Source organism: Toxotes jaculatrix, chromosome 8 (genome assembly GCF_017976425.1).
Source record: "Toxotes jaculatrix isolate fToxJac2 chromosome 8, fToxJac2.pri, whole genome shotgun sequence".
NCBI lineage: Eukaryota > Metazoa > Chordata > Actinopteri > Toxotidae > Toxotes > Toxotes jaculatrix.
Window position 1 is genome coordinate 13,884,974 of NC_054401.1, and position 10,416 is coordinate 13,895,389.

Consider the following 10,416-nt stretch of genomic DNA (forward strand, 5'->3'; position numbering starts at 1 on the left):
CGTGACTATTGCTGCCCAGTGAAATCCACTTCCTTTGTTCAGTTACCAGTTAATCCTCAACAGGCAAAATCCAGCTAATTTCCTATACTGGACAACCTGCAGAAAATAAATCGAAAATGCTCTATATTGACATTCTGCTTTGGCATCCGCCTCAAGAATGTTTACATCTTTCTTGTACTGATCTGTGTATGACCATGAATATTGAGTATCTCGGTGCATGTTCACCAAGCTTCTTCTGAAGTCCTGTCTGTCCAGGAAAAACGATTCATCATGGTAAATCTGATTATAAGTTTATCCCTTGTAGATGACCCGCACACTTGTTTCTGTCGATGATTAATACAACCGGCTGGGGCAGCCATGATGGATCTGGTAGGGCTCCACAGCTGAAGTTCATTAATAATTGGAATGTTGTAGAGTGTGAAGTAATGAATACTAATTATTCCTTTCATGGCTGACGGAAGACTACAAGCCAATCCATCAGCAAGGACTTTAATTTGGTGGAGTAATGGTTCTATCAATAGTACATTAATTCTGGCTTGTGAAGATATAGAGTTGAACCAGACCCAGGCCATGAGGAACCTCTGCTGTAAAATTGGGGCCTTGCCTGACATCTAAGGGGTAATTAGAGAAAAATGAAAAGCCACCAGGTTCGTCAAGCCAGTGCTAATTTAATTGAAATGCAGGAACAGATAAAAATTGGCTGCTGTGGTGGTAATCTGTCATATTTATTCAAGATTATTTGTCTTCAATATAAGTGACATTTGGAGCCAGAGTGAAGTTCTTTCATCTGTTGAAGTTGCAACGCGCAAAAGTGTGAGGTCGACAAGCTCAGATGCATAAAGACATTTCAGGATCAAAGAGTTTATACCACCACAATTCAAATGTTCCTAATCATCATGATTCCTTTTTTTAAATTTTATTAACCACCTGCTTTGTCTTACAAAGGAAATTACTTGTGATAAAAGTTTTATAATGTTTATAGCAGACCGTTTGATTAGCAAACAACAGCTCTAAACATGAAGGGTCACTCATTACATTGGAGATGCTATTTTGTCAAAAACAAACACTGTCTCAAAGTCCACATACTTTCTGGAGTTTTTTAAAGTGTATCACCGTCTTCATCAGCCAAATGTGTGCTCAGTTGGTGGTGATAATCATGGTGATGGAAGCTACTGGAAACTCAGTAGCTGCTATAATTTTATCCACAGCACTTCTTCCATGCTGACTCAACAGTAAAGCTTTAGAAAAAGCTTGTAAGTTGACCTTGAGTTGGGATTCGTTCCTCAAATAGCTCTAAAGTTTCAGTCAGTTACTCTCTATAGAAGCAACAAAGCTGAGTTTTAAAGCACACTTCATGTATTGTAACAGCTTCATAACAAAATTGGGTAGTCGGTGTCGACTTCAGCTAAGTTTTTTACTCTTCTGTTTTCCAGGTACATTCAAATTGGGGGCAAGGAGTGTGAATACAACAGTAACTTTCAACTCATAATGCACACTAAGTTGGCCAATCCCCATTTCCCTCCTGAGCTCCAGGCCCAGACCACCCTCATCAACTTCACAGTCACCCCTGTGGGCCTGGAAGAACAGCTGCTTGGACAGGTAGTGTCCCGGGAGAGGCCCGACTTGGAGGCCCTAAAGGTGAACCCTTAAGTAAACCATTCTGATTTTAGTGATTTTTTAAAAAATGCAAGACCACAGTCTCTAATATATGAAACAGAAAAGTACACCAATCTGAATTGTTTTGTGTATGTTTCCCAAGATGAAGCTGACCACACAACAGAACCACTTCAAGATTGAGCTCAAGAGGTTGGAGGATGACCTGTTGAGTCGCCTTTCTGCCGCCTGTGGTAATTTTCTTGGTGAAATTTCTCTGGTGGAGCAACTTGAGAACACCAAGACCACAGCTGCTCACATTCAGTGCAAGGTGAGGCTATTACACCAGCAGGGTCCGCTCAGTAATCAGACTGTAGTCAAGTACATATGTGTTTTTTTATTTTTTTGTCACTCAAGTGTTTTTGAATGTCATGCATCAGCAAGAGCCTCATTTTATTGCATTAGCTGCAAATGATGTGTAGTTTGGAATATGTGTAATGAGAGGGTTTTGGAGCATGACTGAGAGCCTAATAGCTCATTTTGCACAATTGGAACACGCAGGTGGTGGAGGCCAGAGAGAACGAGACAAAGATCAACGAGGCTCGAGAACTATACCGCCCAGCAGCTGAGAGAGCGTCGCTCCTCTTCTTCATCATCAGTGACCTCAGCAAGATTAACCCCATGTACCAGTTTTCTCTGAAGGTGAAACCTTTACCCCTGAAGCGCTCTCAGGGGACAAACATTGTTCTGTGCATTACTTTAAATAATACTCAGTCCACTTTGACGAATATTCCGTTCTGCCGTGCTGTTTGTGATTGTCGTTTCTTTTGCTGATTTAAATTTTAGGCAAATCAGCTTGAATGTGTGTTTCTCTACCAAAATGTCAGCTTTTGTTTTTGTGTTTAGTTCTCTGTCCAGTGCAGGGCTCAGGGTCGTGGCTATATGTATGAATTCTTTATGATAGCACTAATCCTCTCTGTGGTTGTTTTCCAGACCTTTAACTCAGTGTTTAACAAAGCGATGGAGCGTGCAGAATGGGATGAGGATGTGAGGACCAGAGTGCACATCCTCACTGAGGCCACCACCTATTATGTATTCCTGTACACCAGCCAGGGCCTGTTTGAGAGAGACAAGTTAACCTTCCTGTCACACACTGCCTTCCAGGTGAGGGACTCAGGGCCGCCTCAAAGGTGGGGCCTCCTGTCATCCTCATCAATCAAAGTACTTTTCTGCCCCCACATTAACTTCAATTAAAAGCAGTCAGCAGGACCATACGCTGCTATTGATTACCTCTCACACCTTGCTCCATGGCTGCTGTTCAGACAGTTGGTTCTGACAAGGGGGTTGGTTCTGATGGCATAATGCAATTATCTGTCATTGCGCCAACTGTTTTCATCTTAGAAACTGTGGCGTTTTGAAGGCTGTCCTTCATATGGCTTTGTCACATTCACAGGCACTTATTCAGCCTGTATTAGTTTACCCAGTCCCTTTTTCCAGAGTTTTCTTGCTGTATTCAGTTGTTGTGGAAATGACCAAAAAGAGATCAATGCAACATGGATCATTACAAACTGCTCTTGGTCCTTCCCCTCAGATTCTGCTCAAACAAGGCCTGATTGATGCTCAGGAATTTGACTTCCTACTGCGTTTTCCTGTTGAAGCTAGCAAACTTAGTCCTGTGTCTTTCCTCTCTCCACATACCTGGGGAGCCGTTAAGGTACAGTACAGGCTATTAACATATCATCGCTACACACCATTGTACACTGCTAAGACGGGTGTTATAATGTCTGTTATTTGGATATAGACAATTTCTACAATGGAGGACTTCAGTGGACTGGACAGAGACATGGAGAGCTCACCAAAGCGTTGGAGGAAGATTGTTGAATCCAGTTGTCCTGAAAAGGAAAGACTTCCCCAGGACTGGAAGAACAAGAGTTCCCTCCAGAAGCTCATTATCCTTAGAGCACTTCGCCCTGATAGGATCACCTATACACTAAAGTGAGTAAATGACCAAATTACATTTGTATTTTTAAGTATTGAACAGCGAATCACATTTTTTTACTTTTTGACAATGTTCCCTGGCAGGAACTTTGTAGAGGAGAACATGGGAACAAAATATGTGGATGCTGCCAGGCTGGAATTTGACAAGTTGTATGAGGAAAGTGGGCCCTCAACCCCTGTGTTCTTCATCCTCTCACCTGGAGTGGACCCACTCAAAGATGTAGAGAAACTAGGTACAACACGTGTTATTTGTTACTTATATTTCCTGATTTGGTAAGTATAAACATTCAAAATTTCCTTTCTTTTCAGGCTTGAAGCTGGGATTTTCCATTGACCAGGGCACCTTGCACAATGTGTCCCTGGGACAGGGGCAGGAGGAGGTAGCTGAAAGGGCTTTGAGGAGTGCTTCTAAACTGGGACACTGGGTCATTCTGCAGGTGGGAATTTTACCATTCACTGACTAGATTACTGTAGTGACTTCAGGCTGCTCCTCCAGCCAGCCTGTAATGCATCTAATGATATTATCTCACCCCCTGAGCAAGGGAAATAAACTCAATTTGGTTCAATAAAAAAGATAATTGGCTAGATCAGCTCCGTAAATGCCTCTTTTAAAGGGAGAAGCCTGCAACCAAGTGAGTGCCTTACTACTTCAGGACAAAGGGAAAATGATTGGAATGATTCTTCATTTGAACACAAAGATAAATATACATAAAAACAAATTTATTTTATCAATTTATAACTTAATCTGCCTTTTTTTTATGTTTTTGAAAAATTTTATCTTCCAGAACGTACACCTTGTAGCTTGCTGGCTGCCCTCTCTAGATGCTCTTCTGGAGACATTGGCTGTGGACAGTCATCCCAGCTACAGGGTTTTCATCACCGGGGAACCAGCACCAAGCCCTGAGCAGCATGTAATCCCCAGAGGTATACTGGAGAATGCCATCAAAATCACCAATGAGCCACCCACAGGCATGAATGCCAGTCTGCATGCAGCCCTCAACAACTTCAGTCAAGTGCGTTGAAAATTAAATATAATTTCTAAAAACGCATTATGTTTGATGGCATTCACTGTAATCTGTATTTCTTAACCTCTCTCTCTCTCTCTCTCTCTCTCTCTCTCTCTCTCTCTCTCTCTCTCTCACTCTCTCTGTCTCTCTGTCTGTCTGTCCAGGAGACTCTGGATATGTGTTCCAGAGAACAGGAGTTCAACTCTATGTTCTTCTCCCTCTGCTTCTTTCACGCTTGTGTCACCGAGCGCCGTAAATTTGGACCCCAAGGGTGGAACCACAACTACCCCATCAGCACCGGAGACCTCACCATCTCAGCAAATGTCTTGTACAACTACCTAGAGGCCAACACCAAAGTATTTTTACCACTCCTTCTAAATATAATTCAACATTTTCATTTTTTTATTTATATTTTATTAACATTTCTTATTGATATTAATAAAACTTTTAATTAGTTTTTTACTACTACTTTCTTAAGCTGTGTAAATTTATAATGATAATGGTGTTTGAAGTGGCATTATTGTAAGACAGGGATGCTGAATTACAGTACGGTGTGTCCAATTACTTATTGAAATCTTTTGTTCCACTGTTATTTGTGAAAAATGTTCATTCCCATCTATTTTTTTTCTACATTTCTTCTCTTATAACGCAACCTATAATTTAGCTTTATTTCATGAAGACAAAAAATCCATTCTTAGGGTGCTGCACCCCTCACAACTCCTAATGCATTTCTCTTAGAGCTCCTATTACTCTGGTCACAACCAATTATGTCTCCTAGGTATTCTGCCCTCCAAAAACGAATGTCCTTCATTATGTTAACCAAACAGTAACCTGTATGTGCGTATACAGAGAATTCATTAGGAGGGCAATGAAGCGTTATCCTAAATGTAATTACATGCAGCCAATGTGACAGTTCACAACGCTACATAAGTGATCACTGCAATTAGAGCTGATGAAGGAAGCAATTTGCAAAACAATACAGGTACAAATGATTGTGAACCTCCAGCTTTTGTAATTTGTTATGAATCACAGGTTCTTTTCTTCCTCCTTCACCCTCACGGATCATAATCTCCCGCTGAGGAAGAGACTCTTCTGTCATACCTTAGATCAGTGTGTGTGTAAAGAAACATAATTTTGTTACATGTGCTCACAGTTATCATCATTAAAGGAGCTCATTTGGTAAGAGATCATATAGTTACTGCATGATGTTTGAACAGAGGAGCTGAATAATACAGCAAAACTAAAGATGATGCTGAAATATTGATCTCCTGAAAATTAATTTGAATAACCTTTATCTTCAGTCTAAAGTCTTTTTTTTTTTTATTAAAAATGCTCCTAATTATTTAAAGACAGAATTATAATTATATTTGCAATTTTATCTTTGTCTACACACTAAGTCTATTATAGTCCATGCAGGTGCCTTGGGAGGACTTGTGTTTTCTTTTTGGGGAGATCATGTATGGAGGACACATCACTGATGACTGGGATAGAAGACTGTGTAAGACATATCTGCAAGAATTCATGCATCCGAAAATGGTGAGCCAGTTGTTCAGGTTGTGGTTTAATAATCTATTCATTTTTTTTTCTTTTTGTGTTTGATTTCAACAAAACTATTGAACTAGGAATTTTAACTTGTTTCCCTTTATAATTTTCAAGGTTAAAAAAAAATCGACATTTCATTCAGCTCATTAATTTGGATGCAGACTTGATGAAGGGTCATGTTTAATTTTCTGAAGCCAAATAGTAAAGAAAATGTGAAGTTTTGAATTTCTTGGTGTTGTTGTCAAGGTAAAGGGTGCCCTCTTGGGATGTAAACCTAAACTGCAGTATTGCACTTAAACTCCACCACCACCAAAATTGGCTGCTGGCTGCTGCATGACACACCACTACAAAGCACTGTTTGTGGATTATTTGGTACTTTTAACTGACAGATGCTTCAATTGAAATTCATCAGCTTCACTCCCATAGAGGGCTGATTAGCCCTCTCTCAGAGTTTATGTTTACTACCAAGCTATTCCACCACTCTTCCTCCCAGAAAGCCATTTGTACGATCAGACATCAATTAATCCGTTTTGTTGTAAGTTCAACAAAAGGCTTGTGAATGCACTGCTGCCCATTATATTGACTTCTAAAACACACAGTATATGATTTGTTTGTATTTAGCTTTAGAGGGTGGTTTAGGTTAGATTTACATTGTCGCCATTTTTGATTTCTATGAATTATTGTGCTGTATATGGTGCTCAATTTTTAATCTTTGTATTCTTACATTTTTAATTTCTTAGTTTGAAGGGGAGCTCTTTCTGTGTCCTGGGTTCCTGGCCCCTCCGTTCATGGAGTACAGTGGTTACCACAGTTATATTGATGAACATCTCCCATCTGAGAATCCCACTCTGTATGGTCTACATCCAAATGCTGAGCTGGAGTGCCTCACTGTCACCTCAGACAACCTCTTAAGGACTCTGTTGGAACTGCAGCCACAGGACTCCTCCAGAGGAGAGGGGGCATCTCAGAGCACAGAGGAGAAGGTGTGAAGGCAGGAAGAAGCATTAATGGGGGAAAAAAAAGCAGCTGATACAGTGACCTAGCACTATAAATAACCTTATTGTATTTGTCAGGTCAAGTCTGTCATTGAAGACATCCTTGACAAGCTTCCTGAGGAGTATAACATGGCAGAGATAATCACAAAGACAACGGAGCGAAGCCCCTACGTTTTAGTGTGTTTCCAGGAGTGTGAACGAATGAGTCTCCTGCTAGCAGAAATAAGGAAGTCCCTTAATGAGCTGGATCTTGGTCTGAAGGTACAATCCATTGTAACATGAGCTGTTATATGACTCTGTTCTATAACAGTACAGTAATATCTCGTATCATTAATGGAGATTTCTCTGTCCACAGGGAGAACTCACCATCTCTTCCAGTATGGAGACTCTGCAGTCGGCTCTGTTCAATGATTCTGTCCCGGATTCCTGGGCCAGACTGGCGTATCCCTCCACTAAAACACTTGCACAATGGTCACTACTTCTTTCAAATAATAAAGCATTTTCTACACCGTCTGGCCTTTCTTATGGCCTATTACTCTGCATTGTTCACTGTAACTAAATAAAAAAAAACTGTCTTTAAGTGTAAAGCCAGGCAATGATACACAGTGATTTTAATTACTGTTTTTTTTTTTTTGTGGTTTTTTTTTGTATATGTAGGTTTTGTGATCTGATGTGTAGCTGTCGAGAGCTGGACAGCTGGACGCAAGACTTTGTTCTGCCTGCAGTTGTTTGGCTCTCTGGGCTCTTCAACCCACAGTCTTTTCTCACAGGTGAGGTCCCAGTGTGTGAACAAGACAATGATTTAGATGACATGTGCCCCAGAAATATTAAATATGCAGATTCGTTTTATTTCCAGCTGTGCTGCAGAGCATCGCACGCAAGAATCAGTGGCCCCTGGATAAGATGACTCTGACTGTGGATGTAACAAAGAAGACAAAAGACGACTTTGGACATCCACCACGGGAGGGAGCCTACATCCACGGACTCTTCATGGATGGTCAGAATTAATCAGCCCATATATCTCTCCAATGCCGTCAGCTGTACTAAATTAAGTTACATAGATTTTTTGAAGTATTTTGAAACATATCAAAAATTGGTAAAATGAGAATCTCTGTCCTGTGTCCCTCTAGGAGCACGTTGGGACACTCAGTCTGGGATGATCTCTGAAGCGATTTTGAGGGATCTGACCCCAGCCATGCCAGTGCTGTATGCTAGAGCTGTGCCGGCAGAGGAGCAGGAACTCAAAGGTACTTACGAGTGTCCGGTGTACCGCACTAAGCAGCGTGGGTCAACATACGTTTGGACCCTCCATCTCCGAACCAAACAGCGTCCTGCCAAGTGGATTGTAGCTGGAGTGGCGCTGCTGCTGTCTGTGTGAGACGTGATGGGAGTGTCCAGCAGTGAGTCTTTATAGTTTATATATATTTATATATATATTTGCTAACAGTGTTAGAAAAAAGATATTTTTAGACAGTACTGAATCATGCGCTCTAATCATTTTCCTCTGTATCATGTTTTGTGATAATTACTAATATAACAGACACATTAATACACTTTTAAATTTGCATTACTATTATTGTATCCCGTTTGGTCTATATATGACAATGGTGTTTTTGGACTTGGTGCGTGTGAATGTGTGTGTTTGCGTGTGTGTGTTTTAGATTTAAAGACAAAGTAAACAAAGAAGTGCAGATTCGTGCGTAGCCAGTGTTGAACCTGTTGTGTCTGTGTCCGTCCCTGTTGCACCTCTCCCTTGAGATGGTTCAGTCTGGGCATGATTTGTTGGGAGCTTATGTCTCCATTTTAGACCATGTAATTCTGGATAGGGAGCATATTTTATTGGAAGGTCAAGATTAAAAAAGCTCTCTGGCTGCCCTCGACTAACTGAATGATACACAATGCCGTCTGGAGGGTTCCCGGACAGAATTCCCAGGAGATGATGTGCATGGTCGCTATTGACTTTTAAATGAGGTGCATTTGACATTGACCTTTTGTACGGCAGAGGCAGAATACTAACAGACTAGTGTAATTCATTCAGCCGGGGCCTGTTGGAGAAACCTATTCAAAGGCACTGATAGCTTTCTATGAGAAAGCAACACATTAGATTACCCATCCTTTATCTGTCTGCACTCTCTGTTAGCATCTGATTAACTTAATAAGAACCAAATAAAACCTTTAACTTTGAATGAGGCTAAAGAAACACAGTTTTCTTATCTGAATTTTTTTTTTTAACTGATTTAGCTGAGATTAATTAAAAAACAAGATTAAAGTTTGACTTTATTATGCAGATATAATGAAGGTTTAGTGCATAGGATTTGTTTCATATTTCATATTAAGTTAGATTTACATTAAAATATTTCAGGATCTCCAGATCACCAGAAGGTTGAGAGCATACAGCACAGTACTACACTGAGAAAAGATACTTTTAAATAGCACCAAGAAAAGGTGCTTAGTGGGAATTTGTACTGCAAAAAAAGACGTGTTATCTGCTACGATAAGCCAGTGACATTATAATGTACAATTTACAGCTACTGATTTACAGCTACTTTTTTTTGTTTTATTGTTTTGTTTGCTTTGGATGGAAATCAGCACTCGTATCTTCTCAAATGAGATTTTCTCCAGCACTAATAACTGCTGTGTTGCTCTTAATTTCTCCCTGCAGCCAAAGTGGCTACAGACAGACAAGTGGAGGATGGAGGATTGATTCTGTGTATTGTATTGCACAGGGGAAATGAAGAACCAGTCTTCCTGTAGTTTCTCTTCATCTGCCCTCTCTTCCCCTCATTAGCGCGCCATAGCAGCTAGCCAGTCATTTGGTGACAGGGAAATGATACAGTGCTGGCAGTGTTTGGGAGGAAATGGCAGGGTACGGGGGCCCGGCGCAGCAGGGGTCGTGCCACAGATAGTCATGTTAAAGGCCAAGCAGGACACCTGTTTAAAGTCAGCAAGGGCATCTGGGTCACACCTCCGCCTCACAGCACCCAAGGAAGACATTGTGTACTGATGGTTTTGCTATCCCCAAAAAAAAAACAAAGATCCCACATAAGTAGTTTTTTGTTAGTCACTGATTATGTGAAGAACCAAGTTTACAACAAGTGAAATACTGTTCATTCCAGACAGTACAGATCTCTAGCCGTTATATTTGAATATACTAGAAAATGGAATACCTAGCCATATTATAAATTAATGAAAAATATTACCAAAATCAGTGTTTTAGAATAGTGTGATCATACTTTTTGATAAAACTGTTTTAGATTGTCAAGACCTGATTTGCTCTGTAG

General features: G+C 40.6%; 1 protein-coding gene across 1 annotated transcript in view; it reads left to right on the forward strand.

The window, feature by feature from the left end:
- The window catches only part of LOC121185881 (dynein heavy chain 11, axonemal), a 36,316-nt gene extending 27,803 nt beyond the window's left edge, over positions 1–8,513 (forward strand). The window contains exons 66-82 of the mRNA XM_041044371.1: positions 1,434–1,638; positions 1,760–1,924; positions 2,155–2,295; positions 2,587–2,757; positions 3,185–3,307; positions 3,395–3,588; positions 3,676–3,824; positions 3,901–4,028; positions 4,377–4,604; positions 4,763–4,954; positions 6,015–6,134; positions 6,881–7,123; positions 7,214–7,396; positions 7,491–7,606; positions 7,793–7,905; positions 7,992–8,132; positions 8,266–8,513. Of these exons, the coding sequence (XP_040900305.1) occupies positions 1,434–1,638; positions 1,760–1,924; positions 2,155–2,295; positions 2,587–2,757; positions 3,185–3,307; positions 3,395–3,588; positions 3,676–3,824; positions 3,901–4,028; positions 4,377–4,604; positions 4,763–4,954; positions 6,015–6,134; positions 6,881–7,123; positions 7,214–7,396; positions 7,491–7,606; positions 7,793–7,905; positions 7,992–8,132; positions 8,266–8,513 (2,860 nt within the window). The remainder of the gene's footprint in view (positions 1–1,433; positions 1,639–1,759; positions 1,925–2,154; positions 2,296–2,586; positions 2,758–3,184; positions 3,308–3,394; positions 3,589–3,675; positions 3,825–3,900; positions 4,029–4,376; positions 4,605–4,762; positions 4,955–6,014; positions 6,135–6,880; positions 7,124–7,213; positions 7,397–7,490; positions 7,607–7,792; positions 7,906–7,991; positions 8,133–8,265) is intronic.
- Positions 8,514–10,416: the final 1,903 nt, after the last annotated feature.